The sequence below is a fragment of the Paralichthys olivaceus genome, chromosome 16 (assembly GCF_024713975.1).
Source record: "Paralichthys olivaceus isolate ysfri-2021 chromosome 16, ASM2471397v2, whole genome shotgun sequence".
In the NCBI taxonomy this organism is placed as follows: domain Eukaryota; kingdom Metazoa; phylum Chordata; class Actinopteri; order Pleuronectiformes; family Paralichthyidae; genus Paralichthys; species Paralichthys olivaceus.
Window position 1 is genome coordinate 3,936,740 of NC_091108.1, and position 23,652 is coordinate 3,960,391.

Below are 23,652 nucleotides of genomic sequence, written 5' to 3' on the forward strand. Positions count from 1 at the left end.
TAAATAATGGTCGCTGTATGGGTTTTTTTTTTTTTTTTTTTGTCGATGCAGTGATTTGTGTGCAGTTTCCATTTTCTGCTGCAGGTCGCGTGTTGCCAACACATTCTGCTGCTTCAGGCTGTGCACTCAGTTATTTTCTGATCAACGAACACTCCCAGAATACACTGCAAGAACGTGTTACAGTGGATATTAAGGTGGATACGCCCTCTTGTTGGCTCCCGTGAATCATTCACGGTTCACACATTCGCTCTGTGACGCCAGGATGGGAATACATTCCATATATTTCAATTATTATTATTATTGTTAACGATTCGCAGATTTCATTTCCTTTACATGTTTTTTTTTTAACTCTTTATGCTGAGCTAAGCTAACTGGCTATAGCATCATATCAAATTTACAGACATATGAATGTTGTCAATTCATATATCGTTAATTATCAAACTATTTCTTCAGAGACATATTCTGCTCATAAGCAGGTCGATCATTTTGATGTTGGTTATTGTTTGGAAAGGTTTGATGCTCAGTTAACGCTTTTTAACATTCGAATGAGTTTATATTCACTGAAACCTTTATAAGTCACCCTGAAGAAGCATCATATGTCTCCTTTAACATTTTTGAATTCTTGTTAATCTCAGATTTTGGCTGTTTTGTTTTCAACCACAGTTTGTATTGATCATTAAATGACCTCATCTCATGCTCTGAGCTCTGACGCTGGTTTTAGCCTCTCAACCCTCTGAAGAAGACTTCACTCTGTCCCTCGCTGTGTTGATGCAAACGGTGAAAAAAGAAAAAAAGAAGCTGCTTTGGCTGCTTGGCAACCGAGGTGGTGGTGGAACGAGCTCCATCTGTTTGCTCATCCAATAAAAACAAAGCAAATTGAAGGTCACTTCGCTTAAAACAGAGACTGTTATTGAAACTTCTGGAACTCGAGGACTGTGGAACAATTCACCGTTTTTTAAATGCTCTCATTGCTTTGGCTCTTTTTCCAGCTGTGATCAGTCGAGGTAATTGCAGAGGAAATTTGGACTTTTTGATTTGAAAGAACTTTTGATTGTCTGACTCCGCGTCGAAACCTTTTCAGGTCACGTTTGACTCATTCCCTCCTGACTCTCGTACTTGTTGCCATTTCTTTTCTTTTTTTCTAAATGCCTCAAATGCTTTTCTTGCATCGGGAACTTTGTTCCGTTTCTCTTCTCCCGTTGTGCATGTCTTACTATTATTTCTGTGTCGTGAAGCACTTTCCTTTGTTTTGTTTCAGGTCAAGTGTCCTTGTGAAACGTGTAACTTTGAGTGTGTTTGAGTTACAAAGAATGTAATATAACACTGAGGTGGTTATGAAGTATAAGATAAGTTGTTTTTGCTAACACGGCTAACACACTCCTTTTTATTGGTGGAAAAATAACATTTAAATGCTGCATGGATTATTGCAGGTTATTGAAATGTATACGTTCTGTCGAAATAAGTAGTGATTATATGTATTATTCTGTCGTTTGCTGTCTACATTAGCTGAAAATAGATGTGATTGTTTTTTTTTTTTACAGCTGTGGATTCTGTCTCCTGTGTCTTTTATTCACTGTGGGATTAAAGAGAGCCTAAAAGCCCTTTATATGATTAACTTCCTTTCAAAACAAGGCGGAATAAGCAGCATCCGAATGTGAGAAACCTGGTGAAATGTGCTCATGTTATATAAATGGAGCTCGAGCTGAGCTGTCGTCTCAAATCCGGGGTCTCATGAGATTTTTCAAACATCAGTGGAGCAGCAGCGATGTGCTGACTTCACACAGTTCCACGGAGTTTTCCGCTTTTTATGTAACCTCTGCATAAATAAACACCGGTTTGAAGTAATAATACCTACACTCAGTGTTTTTATGTGACAGACATGATAAAGAATTAAAAGGGGTCCAGCTCCAGCTATTCGTTATGGTGCTTTTATAGATTTCTATCCAAGGTCATGCTCCAAAAACACACGAATGATGCGAGTTGACTGTAGATTATTTCTTCTTCTCCCTCTCTGGTGTGTTCCCACTTCTTTGAGCTCCAAGTTTATAGTTTCACTATGCTCATATGCAGCAACATGGGGGGATGGAGCACGAGCCATTGAAGAAGGACCCTTTAAATGTGATGCAGATCTGGTCAAAGGGGCAAATACAGGAATTTGTTTTATAAATACGTAACAAGATTTACTTAAGTTTTTCATAAATTAAACTGTGGATCTCTAAAAGAAATCGATCTATTTGTGTATTAGGGATCCATGGATTTGCACAATTTGGTTCTGATAATCGTACAACTTCCTTTCCCATTGATTTTTTCTATTAAGAAGAATGACGGACGTGTGTGGGATTGTTTGGCCTTGGCGGAGGTATGTGCTCTAGTGCCATCCCGGTTCTATGGTGAAATTAAAACCACAATCTTTTCTTCAGCTTAACTTCAAGTGTCAAAATACAGCACAAATCTAACTCTTAGCTGAATGGAGAAAAACATTGCAAGTAAAAAAGATTCCACACAGCAATTATATACCCTTCAAAGTAAATCGACACTAACAAGAGAATCATTTTGTCGTCCAGCAAAACACTTCATAAAATTATTATTGTAAAATAAGTGGAGTTCCCCTGTGAATATGGGTTGGCTGCACCCTGATACGAGTCCAAACAAGTGGAACGGTCCAATTCTTCTTAGTGGTTCTTTGGTAAGAATGAAGGAATCCACTTGAGCCGTTTCTTTTATAATTGTACTCAAACACCGACTGCTCTGGTTCTGGAAGTACTTTTTTTTCCTCCTCTGAGGTTTCAGAGTTTTAATCCTGGAACCAGGTCGACCAGCCAGGAGATGAATTGCGACCTTGAAATATTTGAATCGGAGCAAAAAACAAATTGGAAAAAAGCTAAAGAGCAAGAGACTATTTACATAATCAGAATCTAGAAACTAGTAAATCATGTTAATCAACCAGTTAATATCAAACTGACTTGTGGCTTCTACAGGAGCGTATAAAATAATTTCACAATAAAAATAAAAAAACCGATGAGCCATTCTTGAGCCCTAAGATGAAGCTCAGTTGAAGAAAGAGCCGAAAGTCCCGTCACCAGAGTCTGGATCCTTTCAGCCTGAGTATTAAACTAAAGATGCTGCTGTTGCACTGGGTTTACTTGAACGGCAAATCATCTCTGTGTCATTGGGAAAAATCCTTCTCTACCCATCATGCCGCTCTCAGGAGGATGCCAATCTTGTCTTCTCATGAAAAAGTGTTCCAGGGCACAGGGACAATATGTTTGGATGATGACATCACGCGCCTTCTGGCTGAATTGACAGTTTGAGTTGCAGCACATTGAACTTGAACTCTGCAGGGGGGGAGGGGGCGACGACGACTGGTTTCAGCAGCGGAGACACAGTCCCAACACGAACGTCTTATCTGAACACATCACACCAACAGGCTCCTTCTCTAAAGCCAGACACACGACAGAACAATGACGAGGTTGATGTATTAACTAATGACTAAGTATTTGTGGTGGAGCCGCACAGGGACCTGGATGTATTGGGAGTAATGGACATGACGTAATCTGAACGAGATGCAACAGAGAAACTAATGAGCCGAAACTGAAAACCAGAAACTTAGAGAGAGAGAAACACTCTGCTGCAAATTTCCCTCACCTCATTTTAAATTCCAGCTTAATCCCATATTTATTCTCGCTGTTATTTTTTCCCCCAGAGTCTGTTTCTGTTTTTGCTGGCAGCAGGCACGCGTTAGTGTTTCCTCTTATGTGCACAGATTAAGTGAGCAAGGTCAATGAGACAGCTGGAATCTTTTCACTTCAGCGTTTGCACATTTGTTCTCGCAGAGTTTTTTGACCCCAGAAACATATTTGTGAGAAGATCGGCTCTCGAGGGCCAGATGGTGCGACAATATGCAGAATCCCCGTAGCTCAGGAACACTTAATGGTGATGAATAGAATATATAAAGAAAGAAAAAATCCTTATTTTTTATTGTGTTGAGGTTCTTTAATGACTGGATGTTAAAAAGTGGAATCCCAGCATGCAGGTGGTTTTATTCTGCACTTTGTCTCTGCAGCAAATCATCTACAAAGGTTTTTTAGCCAAACATCACAGAGCAAACCAAACAAAATCATCCACGTCACAGAGTTTTCCCTGTTGCCTGTTGCCTCACATGTTCACCTGTGTCCATGCTTCAGGTTGGTAATATCATCAGTTTCTAACCCACAGGCACTGACACACAATCTGTTCAAATCTCCATCTGCTGCACTTGGTTTATAAACCTTCGATCTGAGAGTTGTTTTTAATAAATGATCGAACGTTCCTGACGTTTCATTCAGTCCACGTCTGTCTGCTCTCTCAAATAAAAATCCACACCTCCCATGTTTTCTTTCCTGATTTGTTGCACTAATGACCGTTTTGTTGTTTGTTGACAGATGCAGCCAATTATCCAGGTGTATGTGGAAAACATCAAGTCAAAGCACATCATAACCTATCACCTTCCCTGGAGCGATGATCTCCAGCTGCGTTCGAGGCTCAGGCGCCATTTGTGTTTGTTTGTTTGCACCTTTCAATGTTTTTGCAGCCGCTCAGTTCGCATGTTCCGTGAGGGCTGTGGACGAAATGTTCGCGCCAACGTCACAGTTTTTCTGGACTCCATCCTGTCCGCTTGGCACTTGGTGCCGGTGCGCGCGGCCAGACCCTGTTAATTGGTGTATTTCGCCGGTTTCAAAGCGTCCGACCAGTTCAGAGACAGTCTCTCAGTTCGCAGCATAGATAAATGTGGGACTGAGCTGCCAGTCCTGTCTGGTAAACTTTTTAAATCATCTTTAACATGTAAAGAGCATGAAAGAGGTTTGAATTAATTCCGTGCCGGGTTCTCAGAGGCTCTTTAACAATATATCCCTGTAGTTGCTCGGGTGCCTCATTAATGACTCGCATGGAGGAGACATCACTTTGATCGCTGCATGTTTTTTTTTTTTACACCAACCTCCCTAAAGAAATATGAGTGCTTTAGTAATTGCTTCATGTTTATATTGATTACATCCACCTCCTCCGGTCTTCACTCATCCCCCCCATCCTCACTTTCTCTGAGCATATTGAGCCTGTCAGGAGTCAGGAGCAGTGGAAGGATAAAGTACACACACACACACACACACACACATTAAATGTCAACAATTTTCATATTATCTGAGGCAACAGGAAAACATTCAACTGTGACTAATTGCAGCGGTGGTTTTGACAAAATAAATCCCGGCACTGTCATGGATAGCTGAGGTTTATTCTTTCTGAGTCTGCGTTTGGAAATGTTCCACAATAATTCAACCAGTTCAACAGCAGAAATGAGTGTTTTTGCATCGACTTGAGAAAAGATTGTGTAAAATGTGACCACGAGCTAAACAACGTTTCCCTCCACGTCCCTGTTTACGGACGTCTCCTCCCATCCTTTCATCAACTCTGATATAATCAAAGTTTAGAACATCCTACATTTCCTGTGTGTGTGCCTGGAGGTAATTGAATTGTTCTAAAAGGTCTTATCTCTCGAAAGCCTCCCCTGCCCTCATCTCAATCAATCACCCCTCCCCCCCCCTTCTGATGCCTATTTATATTCCTCCAAATACATCAGCTACAGGTTTTCCTTATTCATTTCCAGTGCATTTGCGGTTTTATGCCGATGACGTCCAGGTGTGGGCGACGGGCGACCTGAAGTGATTGACTGCTCTGTCAAATACACTGCTGAGAGGTGTCAGCTGCTTTCAAGGTGCATGAGGATCAAGTGGAGCGCTTGGTGACGGGGAAAGTTTTGTGGAAGCACAACACTTTCCTCTTCTCCTGGCAGCTGAGCGGCACCATGAAGCCCAGCTCGTAGTAACCACTTATTACAGTATAGATTTGAGGCACCTCTTTATGGTTTAATGGAAATAATGTACTTTACGCATGTCATTATATTTATTCAGAAACTACAGGAGCCACTTTGTTCATATGTTCAAACCTGCATGATGGCGACCAGTAATAGTAATTACCTCCATCAACGAGGTCATGTTTGTTTATTCTTCAGCAGGATTCGACAAAAACTAAAGAACCATGAAACTTAGACCCATAAACTTTTAGTGCAGATCGAGGATTGGGGGCTGATCCATGATTTTCTTTTCTTTAACGCTGCAAGATAGGATGTCAGCATCTTCACTGATTTTTCAGGGAGTTGTTCATGTGTAGAGGTCTGATATCTGTGAGTGTGTGAAATTCAGTGCAGATGCAAATAAAAATGTGGATGTGGAGAATTTAAATGTGGTTCCATGCTGTGCGTTTTTTAAAATTATAAAATAAATGTTTTAAACCTTTGAAAGAATCTCAGAAATTATGTTTTGCCTCATGAAGTCGACCGGTCATGCAGGGTCAGTGGAAAAGGTCCAAAAATACAAACACACACACACACACACACTGAAAACAAAGGTGTCTGTGCACCCCGTCGATCCATTTGATTAGAAGTAATGTTCTTCCCAATTGGAAGCTCTAGACTCTCTGATTTGACCAATTACTTGGTCGACCCGACAATCAGTCACCAAGTTTAGTATTTTCACCGAGGGCACTTGAACATGCGGACAAGTCTGAGTTATAAAAACACGTTTGCATGTCGATCCCATGTCTGCATGGTTTTCTCTGACAGCTTCCCTCCATATGTAGCACAAGTTCATTAGAGAATATAAAGAACTCTGGCCTTGGGATACACTGGCGACCTGTCCAGGGTGTATGCCTCCTCTCACCCAATGTCAGCTGGGATTTGATACGATTGAATTTTATTTGTATAGCGCCAAATAACAAAATTATCAAGAAACACAACGAGCAAGAAAAAAAAAATCCTTTAACTAGAAGAAACCTCTAGAACAAGACTCAAAGTTAGCGGCCAATGTTGCTCCAGGCCTCTGTGATGCCCACAGGGAGGGACAGATGGACGGACATACAGTATATTAACCACTTAGTGATGAAGCGATGGAAGCTCATCATTGAACGACCCTGAAGCTGAGAAACAATAGAATTGAACTAAAAGAGAATTCTGATGTTGTTGTGTCTGCGAGCTCTTGATGGACTTTAAATGTAATTAACATTCACCCCAGCTCCGTCTCTGTCTTCAGTTGAGGTCAGTGGTTTCGCTCCTTTAATGAAAGACTTTTCATTTTCCAGACCACTCCACATACTGTACATTCACGGGCATCGTTCCAGTTTCACAAACCAGCTTTGCCAAGCATTCGACCACAGCCAGGTCACAGTCTGTCTGAAATCAGATAAGAGCTGCCTCCAATTATCTGAGTGATGAGTATGATTTTTACAGGCGCTGAGAGGAAATGTTCACAGTGCGTTTGCAGCCACGCCAGGCAGTTGAAGACATGAAAGATTTTACCGACTGTGCTCGCCAACTTGGTGAAATGTTGGAACCCACTGACAGTTTGATGAATCCCTGCTCTGCTGGAAATATGCTACCAGCTACAGCAGCTCTCCTGTCCTGAAGCAAGGTAAAGAATTACAGTCGAGCCACATAGAGCCGTTGTGCTTCTAACCAAACATTATTTGAGCACGGTTATCATCCCTGAGTTAGAGACGTGCGTGCTAAGCAGTCGTCTTTCTGTGTTCAGCCCTCTGAGGCAGCACTGATCTCTACGGGGATTCTCACACTACAGAAACAAAGAAGCTTTAAAAAACCCTCCTGAAAATTAGATCTGTCCAAACCAATCACGCATCACGCCAGAAGAGTTCCACGACCGAAAAAAGCACTCACGGTTCATTAACGCCGGGGCCGTCTTTCTGTCTCACTTCTACTCGCGCTCGTGACCAGTTCAGCTCGACTGTGAAGCTGGACAACAGGAAACAAAAGATTCTAACAACTCAGTAAGAAAAGTTTAACTCTGCTTTTGTGATGATTGATAGTGGATAGTTTTCTTGGTATTTTCACCCACATTATTAAAAATATTTCCTCACTCATCTGATGGTAGCGGTTCGACTTCTACATGCTACAGCATAAATTTACAGATCTGAGAGCAGTTTTCATTGGAATTACTTGTGATTGAGGAAAGTTAACAGTCTAATAAAGAGTAACAGGGACAATGAGAAATGCCCCTGTTAGATTGGAACAAATGAAATTGTGAATTATTGCAATGTAGTAGAGCGGTTTATCAAAGACGAAACAGTTTGTGTTAAACTCTTTGTTCAGACGAAGGCTCATAATTGAGCTTTTAGGAGAATCTTTTGACTTGACCTTCTTTTCTCTCGTCATAATTTGAACAGCTGCGTGTTCTCGTCACTTGAAGTGAAAGAATGGATTCTGTCATTTTTCAGAACAGTCATCGAAGGAGACACTTTTTTGTGCCTGGTTCCATTCTGTGATCTGTTCGTCACTGATTTATTGCAACACAATGTTGTCTTGTGCACTATTTTGTTCTTTAAACTTAACATCACATAGACACACCATCATCGCCGGACAGAAATATCCTTCCTGTAACGTCTCCTCAGCAACAGAGATCAAGGACTTCATCCGAGCGAAGCTAGTTTCATCAGTCTCCTGTCATCTAGAGGAAGGAATTAGTGGAAGGAGAGCAGAGCAGCTCTGTTTACCGAGGTCAAATTACAGGGGTTGTTATTAGTGAGGAGTGCTAAGTGAAGAAAACATTTACTAACAAGAGTTTTCACAAACACATCTATGCTCCTGAAAGAATGACTGCAGATTTCACTACCTTGGGTTTTTCGCTCTCTGACAGTTTTACAAATGGTTCCACGCTGTCTGTTTTGCAGCCCTTCACTCCTGACCTCTGATAGCTCCCTCGTCAACCAGGAAACCTTCCCGAGCATCTGGCCCACTTTCTCTCCCGCCACAAGAGTAAGCATGTCGGGGCAGACGAGTGTGCCTCCCTCTGGGCCCGGATGATGAGATGGTGCATTTACATTAGCCCAGTGAGGCAGCAGCAGTGGCTCGCTGCCAGCTCTGAAGCAGCCAGAGCATCTGGTGAGTTTGCGCTAACGCAGGAGCCGCCCCGGTTCGCCTTCACACAGACTCACCGACGAGGCGCAGGCAGGCGGGCAGACACACTGGCACACAGTCAGATCATAAAGTCAGATAAACAATCATATTCAGGAAGTTAATTAGCCATTACTCGTTCAGCCAAATCATTTATCAGCCAAAGAGGCAGACAGACTCCTGGCCTCTGCCTCAGTTAGTTATAACCAGGGAGAGACATTAGAGAGGAGAAGGAGCCGCTTCATTTAAGGGAGTCTGGACTCCAAACTCTTGGCTCCGGCGGCAAAGAGACCAGGTTGTTCTGTTCAGAGGGAAATTAGGGTGGAGGAAAAAAAATCATTCTGTGTGGAGATTATTCTGGACACAAACTGCAATCTGCCACCCAACCACTGACCATCAAGGGGGAATTTTCTTTGGATTCTAGCACGACTTTCAATAAAGATTCAAATGGAGGAGGCTGAGAATGGGACATTAGGGCTGCAAATGGGACTTTCCATTAGTGGAGATGGACAAGTTAATGGCAGTGAGCATAGTAACGATTTGGGAAAGGTTGCATTACACCTGTGATGTAACAGAGGAGAGGAATAATGCAGTTCTTTAGGTGAATTGGGTTGAAAAGGGCCTTGCACTATAGCTGAAATAAGCAATAAAAGTAGCACCAATAAGCATTTATCACATCCCACAATTCAGCCCAAGCAGCAAAATGCAGCAAAATATGTTCCAAAGCAGAACAGAAAACAGAAAACAGAAAAGGAAAAAGGCTGGATGTTATAAGGTGGGGCCGTCAAGGCTTCTTGCCTTCATGTTCCTTCCTACACACACATATATATATAATGGGCTTTTTATATTATTACACAACTGAACAAAAATAATCAACACAATCTATTTTGTCTTCTGCTCATAAGAAGTTTGTTAATCGATCTATTAGAGAAAGACCGTTTATGCTCCTAAACACTAATATTGTTAGTAATAATATTCATATAAATGATATAATATTAGAAACTAGGACAACAAAACAATATATATTATCAAACACTGCCCCACAATGTCATATAAACCACTTACGTTTACCTTGAGGTTGGTAGGCTGCTTGAATTAGGAGCGGGGGGGGGGGGGGGTCACTGATGCATCACCACCGAGCTACGATCCCATTTGGCGATGTCACACTCTGAGTGTTTGTCTCACCTCCAGCAGAGAAACACAGGAGAGACGGGGCTTCACAAAGCGTTGGTTCGCCCGTGTACCCGTGGCCCAGTCACCCCTGAAACTAGATTCCCTCTTCCATCATGCCTGAGGGAACAATTTAATTAAAGGCCAGCACACCCATCACCCTATTCTTGACGTGTCCGCAGTCAACAAATATGGAGAGCAAATAAATGCCCTGGTGGACCAAACTCTGGCCTTGCTACACTAACTGTAAATACAGATTGTGGCGTAATGACTTTAATTTACTGGGTAAAGAGGCAGAGTTATTTCACAAGGATGCTTCTGCTGAATGACGCCGTTTAATTGAATCTGGTTTTGTTTTGTACTTCCCCGTCCTGAATGGGCTTCGTTCTTTCATCCAATCTGGTAATACAATCCATTAATTTCCTCCCTTAATTATGTGTCGGCTGTTTTTATCATGTTAACAATGTGTGTCTTAGACCACGACACAACAGTCTCTCACATTCCCGCAGAGACGAGAGGGGTCAAATTCAGTTTCAGCTCAATGGAGACTGTGTCCAACCAAGTGAAAAGGCCACACCAGGGTCTCTGCGTGTTCTGCTGATGATGGTGATGTTTCCACCATGGCTGGTTGGGTAGATAATAGCTGGTTGTACTCTGGGTTTTCACTAAGAGGCAGTGTCTTATGTGACTTTATTTACTGTCAGCTCTTTAGTATTTCGACCCATTGTGAAATATATTGTTGTGTAGCTTTGTGTTTATGGATAAATGCAGACTTGAGGTTCACAAATTCCAAGATTAATAATTAAAAGTAAGAAATCTGAATAAATGGAGTGAATGTAAATCGGTAGTTGTCCAGATGGTGGACAGATATGGACAGGATTCAAGAATCCAAAAGAAAATGTAATGGTGTGCAAAATGTTTAGAAGACTTGCATGCATGATTTATGGCAAGTGGGCTACTGCATAATGCAAAGTGACTCTAGTCCTTTAAATCCTCCCTTCATGTTCAATCCACTGGTGAAACATGGAGATGTATTCAAAGTGGGATGTGCGAGGGAGCAAAAAAGAATCTCGGACACATTTTGGTGTATGATGGTTTGATAATTAAACTACCTTGTGATTTTGTCTCCCGACTCTTGTATATGCTGTTGCCCATTCACCCCAGACGGGACAGCCAGCGAACAGGCCTCCTCATCATTTGTCTCTGGGCCCAAGGGTAATGAACAGGGTGAATTAGATGTACTCTCTAATTATGGATAGGACAAAAAGCCAGTCAGGCTCCCTTGTCAAGGTCCTGTTCCTGCAGCACCACAGGGAGCAGCTTTCACTCATAAATCAGAGGTGGGATACAGATCTGCTGCAGATTAGAGAGAACATAAAAGGGAGAAATATCGTCCCGTGCGGACCCGGGACAATCAAGCATGTAACGGCCTACGACAGGCAATAAGTGGAGGCCTGGGCCCTCCTGCGTGTTATAGGCATCGTAAACACCTGCTGATCAGCATCCGACACTGTCCACGCAGCCGTCGCAGCAGCCTCGCCGTCATCATCATGATCATCACGTTGGCCCTGACAATCAGACGCTGCACTGAGAGCGCCGCAACCTCAGTGTTACCAGATCCATTTACATCGATCGACGTGCTCCTGCTGCTGCCTGCATGATGATTGCATTTTAAACTTGTATGATGCCCACGCAGCTGCGATCAGCACCGGCGCCTCACGGGTACTCATGCTGAAGCTTGTTTTAAAAATACCCCGAGTTAAAGTCTACTATACAGCGGCTGTTAGTCTGAGTTTTTGTGCAAAGTGTTCCCCCCTTGGGTCTCCGCGTGTTTGTATAGCAGCGGTAAAGAGACATCACTCCGGCAGAATTACAAGCACATAGAAAAGCAAAGAAAAAGGAGGGGTACTACTGACTGCAACTACTGACCACTCTGTCTCTGTGTTTACAGCAGTTTCTACAAACCCATGTGAAGGGTTGATCGTTTTATCTGCGTCATCTATAATGTATTAACAACAGTGTTTAGTTATCGTATTTCTGCAACAACAAAAAAATCCATTTACATCCTGTTTGAAGTATTGCACAACGAACCATCCATCCATTCTCTGCACTGCTTATCTTTCTAGGGCTGGAGGTGGAGCCAACAGAGACAAACAAATGGTTAATTTAGAGATTTCAATTAACCCCAATCTGTAGGTCTTTGGGCTGTGGGAGGGACTTCACACAGAAAAGACCTCGCCCAAGCTAGGATTCGAACAGGGAACCCTGGTTGCGAAACAGCACACCACCATGTCGCCCCACAATATACAACTTGCTTGACCACTGTGATCAAACGTAACTTAACTTTCCTGTTTTTTATTTTGTCTTCTTCTTATCATGCATTTCAGTTAGTCCAGCTGCGTGACTTGACGCTCTACTAGGTGGATCCTTCCCGGCCTGACATATCCCGTGATTCATTGTGCATACGTGGCAAACTGTTTTTTAAAATAGCAGCAAAAAGGGAAGTGAAAACCTCAGAAGAGTACAAATGTTTAAAAAAAACATTTCTTCTCCACACAGGGGATGAAGGACACAGACAAGCTATTCAATCATTTTTGTGTTTTATAAGTATTTCCTTGTGTATGACCTTGAGTTTTTGTTCAGTTGCTGATTGTTTTGCAAGTAAACTTTTAAATGAACCTCCATTGTTTGGTGTGATCCTTCCTATTGAATAAAATAGAGAATCAGAGAATGTATCAGGCACCGCTTCCTCATTTCTAACATTATATTCTGCAAATTTTGATTGCCTTTCTATTTTCCAACTGTATTGTACTTTCTCCTCGAGGGACTGAGCGATAGAAAGCAGCAGTTTATCTACTCAGGGGGAATTAGAGTTCAGGTGCTGCCACGCACAACTCGTGTTCTCTTCTCAGCGCTTGTTGAACTTCTGTTACACTTTTGTCCTGTTTCCCGAGAGAAGCTGTGCAACATTAAACAGACCGTGTTCTCTTTCAAACCCTCGGAGGTTACACTGAACGGTCAGCTGATTGGAGGGGGGGGGGGGGGGTCACTGTATCGTATTGGTTTTGACCTAGTGTAAAAATCCCTCCAGCACCAGAGCAAATCCATAAATATATGAAGATTCATGCAGCGGTTACCTGAAAACGTCTGTTAGCGCCTTCTTTATAAATCGTCTAAATATCGCTGTTAGAGCTCAGAGAGCCACGAGCTCTTTCACTGCCCTTCACTATGTGCACACTTCAAAGATGGCCGTTATTTGAAATTGCTTTTCCTGATATGCTGCTGCTGCTGTTGTTGTTGTTGTTATTGTCGTTGCTAAGCCTTCCAACCCCACACTGTGTTATCGCACATTATTCCCCAGTGACACTCTGATGGCGACAGTGATGTGGATTATTATTTCTGGGAGGTCTCTCTCTGCCGCTTGTCCCATGAGGCCCTGTTTTGTTTTTTTTCACAAGCAGATTAAACGCAATCACTGGAATAAGGGGGTGAAACATGTGGCAGCTTCACTTCAGCTTTGTTATATGTTTATTTATTTATTTGAGTCAGTCGGAAACAAATTGTATCAGCAAACAGGAAGGTGAGTTTGAGACAATTCTATGTTCAGTGAAAACTTTTCTCTCCAGTCTTGCGGTCGACAGTATCTCAGCACGATAACTACGGCGCAGTTAATATTTGTCTGTGAGGGTCGTGGGGGGCTGGAGCCAATCACTGGGCGAGAGGGGGGGGTACACGGATCGCCAGCGAATCACAGGGCGGACATGCAGAGACACACATTCACATCCTTGGACAATCTAGAGTCTCCAAATAACCTCTGCATGTCTTTGGACTGTGGGAAGAAGCCCAGAATATATACCTGGAAAAAACCCATGCAGGCGCAGGGCCAACGTCCAAACTCAGCTCAACCAGGATTCAAACCGTGATTCCTTCTTGCTGTGAGGTGACACAGCACTGTACCACCGTGCCAATCGTAATCATGCTTAGATGGAAGCAAAACATTTGATTAAAGTTGTGGAATATTTAAAGGAAATTAACCACAGGCTGCTGATTGGAATCAAATTCCAGTCTCCTATATGAAAGTCATCCAACAACCTCACCTCCAAAATACACAGTGGACAGTAATTCTTACTTTGGCTTTGAATGTGGGGGCTGCCTGCCAACTGAGAGGATCAACACAATTTGTAGTGATACTGGGCTGATTAATATTCAGCAACACAAGTCTGAAAATAGTCCCCAACAAATAAAACACTATAAACTCCTGTTTAAGCTGAAACAACTGTAAACGTCTTTCATACCAATTTATTTATAGATGATTCAGAAAACCATCTCTTCACTATGATTTTTTCATTGATCAAACAGACCTAGTCCTGACCGCAACATATGAAGCACCACCCACTCGGCAGGCGTCCTCTGACCCGCCACAGTTTCACAATAAATCAAACACATCATTTTGAAGGAGTAATTTTAGGGTTCAATGTTGATCGATTCAACGACCTTTTGGTTTAATGTCTTCCTCATGAAACCTGTTTTAGAATTCCTCTTTATGATGTAGTGTATTGGATCCATTAGAAGATGGATAACTGTGACCATATTGAAGAGGAACAATACTCAGTCAGGCTATTAAAGGACCCAAAGAGCGCCAAGAAAACATTCCTCACCTCATTACACCCTCAGCAGCAGCAGCAGCAGCAGCAGTAGCAGCAGCAGCAGCAGTCTGGTCTGTTGACACAAGGCAGGTTGGGTTCATGGTTTCATGCAGTTGATGCCAGATTCTGACCCGACCATCTGCAGACAGCAGGCTGTTTATTCAGTCTTCATCCGTGCAGCGTCACTGCAGCCTCAGATTCTCTTGTCTGTCAGAAGTGGAACAAAATGTGTTGTTGGTTCAACATGTTGCTCATTCTGAGATACTTTTCTGCTGTTTAGTGAATGAGTTCCTATGAACTGTCTAAGTTTCTCAACATTAAAAGGTGTTTTCCCTCTGTTTTCAGGGACTATGCTTCTTAGTTAACCGTTTATTTTATTGATTCTTAAAAAGGATGATCATTGTCTGATAACTTCCTATAAATGACCTGGAAAAGTCTGATTGTAAACCTACAAATAATAACACATTTGTTTCTAAAGACTTCACGGCCAACGTGATGAAGAGAACTCAGCTAATCTAGTTTTATTTTCATCTTTAAATATCATACCGTGAAATGATTGTGAGTACTAGTCAATTTCTACCTCGTTGGTGTTGATGATAAATATCTTGTGGGTTGTACAATATACAATAATAAAATAAAAATAAGTGATATGTTAGATGTTGTTACATATCACTTGCAGTGTCAACACAAAGTTTCTCTGTGATTTCATGGCCTTCGGAAAGTCTCTGTTCAGTCTTGTTACTGTTGGTTTTTGGGGGGGGGGGGTTGTGATTTTTCTCTCTCTCTCTGGGAAACTCTTCTGAAGTGTTCTTTGAAAAGTTCTCTGTACATAACGTTATTAAGATCTATGGAAAACTGAAACATAAAACACCACTTTTAGGACATTCATGTTCACAGCTGCACATTTAAAAGCCACAAAGTGACTTTGTTGTTTTACAAGATAAACACTTTGTTGTGCTAGCGTGAATATTTTGCCCTGCATCGTGGGATAAACAGTAGGCTACAGCACACACACACACACACACACACATACACACACACACACAGAGCTGCATGTTGTTTGTTTAGTTAAATCCCAGTTTAATTTCATGTTGAGGTTGATGTGGCTGCAGCTACAAAGTCAACTCAACCCAAAAAGACATTTATAACAGTTTTTATCAATTAGTATTAATAAATCATTTAAAAAATCATATCAGTGAACCTCAGTGGTTTTAGGCTGGGCGGTTTCAGTACTGCAAGCAAGCGAGCAACATTTATATAACGCTCTTCAGTACATAAGACAATGTGGGATTAAAAATGAGAGGACTAAATGTACGAGAGGAGAAACTGGAAAACCAGACACAATAAAGAGGAAGAGGATTAAAAGCTATTAAGCTGGTGTTGAATCGCTGCTCTGATGCATTAAAAACAGCAGCAGAGACGGAAACTTTCAGATATTTTACTGTGGTTAACCGCAAAAACTGCAGGTAAAAGAAATGCGATGAAAATGCTCATTATGTTAAAATACAAAAACATAACACAGCAGACGTTTAGGCTGAAACTTGGATAACACCTCAGGAGCTGTATGGAGGCTTATTCTGGTTTTTCTCAGTGGTTTTTTTACGTTTGAGGAATTGATCACCAGTTACTTGAAATGTTTTGGGTTTTGGTTGAAATGCTGTTTAACTCCAAAGGTGTTTTGTGGATTCAAACACTTCACCCACCCCCCCATCACCTAGTGGTTAGTAGATAATGAGAGAATTTTATTTTTTAGGTGCACTATCCCTTTAAGCCCTATGAGACAAATAGAGATTTGTGAATATGGGCTATACAAATATAATGTGACTGATGATTGATTGATTGATTGATTGATTGATTGATTGGTTGCTATTAATCAGGATTATATATCACGTCCCATCGTTCTTATATGTTATCCAGGAGATGTCCAGAAAGTGATCCAAGCACAGATCCCATCGAATGTTGCTCAGCAGGAAATAACCATGGAGCACAAGCAGCCTCGTGCAGGTGGACTCTTGAATGAACTGCGCTCCTGGAGGCTCAGGCCTGTGGAGCACGGGGGGCGTTAAGACCCAGCAGAGATACGATGTGTGAACATCTGTCCCTCGCTCTCCTCTGTATGAATCGCGCCTGAGCTCCGGGTCTGGAGACACTGAGGCGGCGGCGGCCAGGCTGGCACGAGCGGGGACGGAGCGCAGTGGATCCGGGAGGCTGGAGGATGCGGAGACGCGCTGAGCCGCAGCGATAAGACAGCGCGCGGCAACATGAAGACACCCATGGTAAAAAGCTTTCTGCCTCGTAGCCCCGCGGACAAAGTGTTTGCTTTCCAAATCCAGCATTGTTCTAAGAAGTGACGGATCAAAAGATTAGGATGTGAACAATGGATGTCCAGCTGTGCGCCCTGTGCGCCACTGAGCTCCGGCTCCTCTTTCGTTGAACACTCCAGGACCGCAGCGCGCTGGACGTTTGTTCCTCCTCTGCGCGTAAATGCAGAGGCGTGAATTTGATTGCTTTAATAACACTTTAACATTGGAGCACCAGTTGTGTTATAATATTTTAAATTGACAAACACAAAAGTGCCAGGAGCTGCTTATCTTTCCCGTCTGTAATTTAAAATGGATTTATAACGTGGAGGTTTCGCACTGATTCCAATCTCGAGTTACAAGGTCAGGATATCGACCCGAACTTTTCCTTGAGCTTTGTGCGTCCTCTGAGGTGTGGCACTTCTCTGTGCAACCCCCCCCCCCTGCAGATGTTTACCCCCCGAGCGCACATCCAACATTGAGAACGCGAGCATGCAAAGTAACCATCGTTAACATCCTGTCGATGTCTTGAATATACCTGCACTCGTAAATCAGTGGTTCTGGTCAGTGGTCGTTCTAAACCTGGCTGTTTTGGAAACGGCTGTTTCCTTCGCCTGTGGTGATGCTGCTTGCAGCTTTCTTTCTGTAACTGAAGAGGTGACCTGCTCTGTAGAACGCAAAGACCGACTGAGGGACCACGGAACCCTGATGCCTCGCCACCACTGCTGCACAAAGAGCTGTTCACCTGTTCATCCAAAGTTCGGTGAAGCTCGACTCATTAGAACAACAAACTGGAGAATGGGTTGTTGTTCTCCTGAACCGAATTTGACTCCTGGGGCGCTTAATAACACACATTCTAAGTTTTCTCGAAATATGTGTTTCTATTAGACAGATGTGACATGAATTACAGGATGTTGTTTTTTCTTTATTCACAAGCAGGCTGCTTCTCATCTGTTTTTGAGCCTCTAGGTTCAGCTTGAAGTCAGTTAAGTGCAACCGGACTAATTTGTCAGCATCTGCTTGTGTCTTTTGTGTCAGCGCCATGGGGTAACCGTGCTTCTCGTGCTTCTCCTGTGCGCCAGCTTGTTCCTCGTGTACAACGGAAGCTTCAACATCGCTTCCAGGGACACTAACGACACTCGCATCCGACAGCATGAGCAGCTGCGGCGGCCCACCGAAGCCCCGGCCGCGGTGGCCATCAAACCTCACCCCCCGGTCCTCCAGGGATACAGTGGTATCATCGACCATAAGGTAAACAGATGTGGTTGTGAGCGTGTCCCGTTATGCAGGGAGCGGGTGAATATGCATCTCAAAGCAGGCAGCAGAGCCTTTGAAAGTCAAGCCAGTTTTTTCATTAGGAAGTATTTTTGCTTTACATCTTAACTTAACAACTGAGGCACATACACACACATTTCCTCCTGTCGACCGACCAGCAGTCCTCTGCCTGCACAGCTCTTTAGGCAGGAAGAAAGACAGAGAGAGAAAGAGCCTCCCGCTCGTCATTTATCACAATTTTCTCCAGCACGAGGCTCAGCACCCACCTGTCGTTACGAATAACAGCTTAGGCTACAAATGAAATCCTTGGCTGCATTCTTACTCTCTAATTGATAAGCCCAGGAGACGTGCAGCTAGGTGAACCCTGACGTCACTGTAGGGGTGTATTGACTTCCATCTATTTACCCAGGCAGGAGAAAACAATCAATGTGAGTACTGGGGAGTGAAGGCGCTGCAAGTTAAGCAGACCTAATCACCCTGTAAAGGTTTTTCTTTTTAGGCAACAAACAACAGCAGCTTGCTTCTCTGCAGGCGATTTGGTTGATGACAGTTTGTGAAGAGGTCTGCACCACTAACCCAAATAACGGATCTGACACATTTCTCCAACAGTTGGATTGAAGAAGTTTAAAATTTTGAGTTATGGAAAGTTTGGAAGGACTCAGATTATGAGACAATGTGGACGGGTCCTTCACCCCGGCTAAAAAATCATTAACTTGGGAATAAGAAGGTTTCAGCCTCCAGCCCACGGGGCCCCTGACCCCACACACCACGGGTTGCTTTTTCAGTCATGCACACATGGCAAGAATCTTGAATCTTTGAATGGCAGACCAATCAAAACTTCCATCTCTCTTTCTTGGAAAGTATCTGCCGGCGGCTGGAAAACACACTTTAAATCATCACATTATGTGATTGGTTTATTTGCATATGAGTAATTTGTCAGCCCTGTCCCTGCTGTTTCTGTGACGATGAGATGAATATGCAGCATGAACATGAATCAGTGGGAACAGTTTGGAAATCAACACATTGCTCTTGAAAGTCAGAAAAAGTAGCCTGCTTGGTAAATGAACTTTTGCTAAATTAAACACCAGGGACTCTGGAGAGTCACTTAATCTTACGGCAAAGCAATGCAAGTTGGCAACAGAAGGTGAAACTATTATTCATTAAGATAAATCTCACGGGTGCAGAGAACAAGTGTGGAAACATATTACGCCGGTTGCTGACGACTGTGAAAAGTTCAGCCGGCAGAGTCTTGGCGGGAGAAACACTGCTCATTTGTTCCCGCAAGTTTCCCCCTCAAGACACACGCTCGTGCAGAACATGCTGGTGATCTTAATATACTGTGTTGAGCTGCAGCATGTAGTTCCGGCAATTTCATGTGAACAAGAGCAGAATGGTTCTCTGAATTTGAGGAGAAAGAGACGAAATGAAAACTACTGTTTCAGGGTCTTGGGTTCAGGTTAGGTTTAGGGTTTGGGTGAATCAAGCACTTCAGATGAGGCATTAATCAAATGTTCCCGGTGTGCACAGCTGGAAGCATCAACATGGACCATTTGCATGCCCCCGCAAAAAAATGAATGACTGTGCCAACAGCATGTGCTGACAACCACGTGTGAATATGCCTCCTCGTGCAGTTTGTGCATCAGCATCAGCTCCGGCCTTCAGGCTCTTGGGTAAAATGCATTATGTTTGTATGTTTGTTTTACATTTTAGAATCACAACTACACATTTTGGGACAAACCTGCTTTTGTGAGCGCGCTGGACAATTCAAGCAAACATTACACATGCACGCAACTTTGTTTTTTCTTCCAGATAATTGGGTTTTAGATAATTGGTTTAAGCTGGAGATTCTCACAGGCCATTTGTCACTGGAGTTGCATTAATGGACTCAATTGTGGAGCTGTGTGAAGTGTGGCTGCTTTCTCCAGACCTCAGTAATTTAGCAATGATTTAGCAAAGATGTTGAAAAATCGTGCCCAAAATTCTAAATAATAATGATCAGTATGAGAAGTAAGTATTTTCCTTGTAAGAATAAACATTTCTCATGGTTGGATGTGGATGGTGTTGTACAGGATATCAGAATCCAGTTAAGACTTCTCCAGAGCTGTGGTCAATATGCCAGACGTTCAGGTTGTGGTCTGTGGATATTGCACAGCAGAGTCACGCAGCTCCCTCAGAAGTTGAGTGGAGCACAAATAAATACGAAATGAGTCATTCATATTTTAAGACAGCTGATGGGCCACGCAGCAGCAACATCTCTTTTTCTCCCCTCACTGCCTGAAATGCCAATATTCAGTGACCGTGTACGTTTTGATTTCATGAGGATTTGTCTGTAATGCATCAGTAAACCCAGCTATGGATGAGAATTGATTTTCTCCCACTGACGGGAGCAGTCGAGCATCGTAACTAAACCGCCAATTTATTTTTTCTCTTGGCAATAAACTTATTGACATTTTGGTGACAAGGGACATCAATTAAGGCCATGGCTTCACTCAACATCATTTATGCTTCTTCAAACCTGCTATTATGTCACCCTTCCCATTCTGCCACTGCAAGCTGCAATCAATACTTTATGATTTGAATGCTCTTTGCTACTACAGCTTGTGCTAGTGCATAATGCAGAACAACCTTCAAATACTTTGCATTCACTTTTCCGGGCCATGACTCCTCCCTACAGTCTGACAGCATGGATGAGCTTTGTGTGCATATGTATGGAGAAGTATAGATGTTGTTGCCTTTGCCCTGCATTTGTTCTCCTGCAGCGCTGAGTGATCTGTGTTTGGAAAAAATACTCTGACACGAGCATTTGTCTTCTTCATCGTTGCTTGCTGACCTCTCTGCCATATTGATCTGTGTAAGATATCAGCTGCCCGGCACGCAGGCAGCCTTTGACCATCTCACTTTATCTTCCACCAGCATTGAACTCACTACAACCCAGGAAACATTGCAAAACCTATACGTTTTCTGCAGAGTGTTTGGCCCGGATACTAAAACATTTTTTACGCAGCATTAAAAAAAAATGTTTCAGCATAATTTCTTGAATTATCCATGTCAGGTGATAAGGCTACATTTCTTTAATGGGTTTTGTGGTTTACAAACTGCATTTATATATCTGACAATACATTAAATCAAGATAAACCAAGCATTTTCAAAGCAGCGTGCTTGATTTAGGTTGAAATAAAGGCTAATTTATTTCTATCTCTGCAGCACCTCTGTAAACCTCTTGTAAAATAAGGGCAAAGAGAATGAGGAGAGAGGACACAACTCGGAAAGGGTGAGGATGGAGAGAATGATAAAAGAGAATATAGGAGCCAGGAAAGGTTCAGCCTGAGAGAGTGAGACAAGAGAATTAGGAAGAAGAAGCCAGAAACACACAAGAGTGAAAGATGAATGAAATCCCAAAGGATTCCCTTTCTTCTAGAACTATCCTGCTTTGTATTTTCTTGGTGAAGAGGAGAGGAAACCACACTCCCCTGTCTCTCTGCGGCAATGTGAGGATGAGGCAGCAGAGCTGTCTCCTTCTGATTGCCTCTCTGACACCAGAATCATACTGATTCCTAACTGATATCCTGTAAGCCAGGAGGCGAAGTAATGGAGGAGACGAGGAGCGAGAAGCCTTATCAAACATGAGGGGCACCCTGGTGTCATGGTGGAGAGGAATGAACTGGGCAGACTTTCCAAATTCAAGATTCAAGAAGATTTATTGTCATTCCAAAGCTTGGTAGCTTGTTAGCTTCATCATAGCCGCACAGCGATTCCCAAAATAGGGCTGGTCTAAGATGGATCCACCTGTTGAATCCGTCATTACTCAGGAATTTAAACAGATCAAATTAGTTACATCTCTGTGACGCAGATGGTCTTTAAATGCAGCCTCTGAAGGATGAGGGCCCTGAATTGGGATACTGGGAGAAATTGGGGTGTGTTATACTCGCGGTCTCTGTAGTGCAGCCTTGCGTGTCTTCAAGCGGTGATGGAGAGGGAGCTACAGAGGTCTGGCAAGCTCCCTTCTTTCTCGACCACCAGGTTTATTTAATTTTAAGGTCTTTGTAGATCAAACTGGATAGACCTGACACACCTCCCCCTGAAACCACAAATAGCTTTATTCTACTTTTTTGAGTCATGACAAATTGAAATTTAGACCTGATGCAGGCACAAGATAATGAATAGTGATTATGATTCAGACTGCCAAAAGCGTTATCGTGACACGAAAGAAAAAGTCCGGAGATCATGTTGGAACAAACGTTGCGATCATGGCCAAAGATAATGGCAGAAGCTGTCGTGCAGCTGCGGACGAGACGGGAGAGGAAATGTATGAAGCAGCCTCTTCTGCACAAACGATGGGCAGGATCACTTTTAGACGTATCTGGGCTGGAAATATTCTCTGACTAGGTAGACTTTGCTTTGAACGCATGAGCCAAGCAGAGGGAAGCCATCTGTGCCATGGAGACATGACAAGGCATCCTTCTCCCAGCTACAGCTTTAGTGACAGCTGGAGAAGTGAGATGTTTAATATTTCAACTCCGAGTTTTTCTCCGAGCAACAAAGTCATTTTTCAACGTTCATTAGGATTTTGCTATGCAGTCAGCCAGCTGGATAGCAAGACAGAAAACTCCCCAATTAAGCGGTTATGGCCAAGGACTCTGTAGTCTTTTATACGAACTAACAGTGTTTGTGAAGTCTGCAGGGCTGTGTGTCTGTGTGTATAAATCTGTGCATGTGTGTGTGAGGTCCGTCCCCATGTTTTGTACCATTAGGACTTTTTAAATTATGAGAACTGGGCAAAACATTACGACAGATAACCACTATTTTCAGTCAGAGACCTTGTTAGAATGCTAAAAATGCTCCGCTTTGACTGAAGAGAAGAGAATATTGGCTTCGTTATGCCACAGTGGTCCCAATTGGGGCATAGTCTTGGATTTCAACTTATCTCCTGTGCATTCTGCTCCCGCCAAACATAACAGCTCCAGGCTCTGTCCAATGCAGGCCTAGAAAGCAATTATGGATGAAGAAGGTAGAGGGGGGACGCTGCCTCTCGATAAGCATTCCCTCGACGGGGTAATCTCACACTTGGTGCCTTTTGGCATTCTGTGGTTTGGGAATCACCGCTGGAGTCTTATATTTAGAACATAAAGGAAGTGGAGGGAAATTTCTTGAGGCACGTGAACGGTGCTGAATGGTGATTTCACGCTTTCCAGTGTTTTAACCTTTGGTGCTTGGTAAATCAGAGCCTGTGTGCGGCGCTCTCCTTATTTGGCCCCTGAGAGACCTGTGA

At 43.0% G+C, this 23,652-nt stretch overlaps 1 protein-coding gene across 1 annotated transcript in view; it reads left to right on the forward strand.

Moving 5' to 3' along the window:
* Positions 1-16,886: 16,886 nt before the first annotated feature.
* The window catches only part of st6galnac5a (ST6 (alpha-N-acetyl-neuraminyl-2,3-beta-galactosyl-1,3)-N-acetylgalactosaminide alpha-2,6-sialyltransferase 5a), a 36,109-nt gene continuing 29,343 nt past the window's right edge, over positions 16,887-23,652 (forward strand). Inside the window, exons 1-2 of the mRNA XM_069510690.1 lie at positions 16,887-17,084; positions 18,147-18,359. Of these exons, the coding sequence (XP_069366791.1) occupies positions 17,070-17,084; positions 18,147-18,359 (228 nt within the window). The 5' untranslated portion in view covers positions 16,887-17,069. The remainder of the gene's footprint in view (positions 17,085-18,146; positions 18,360-23,652) is intronic.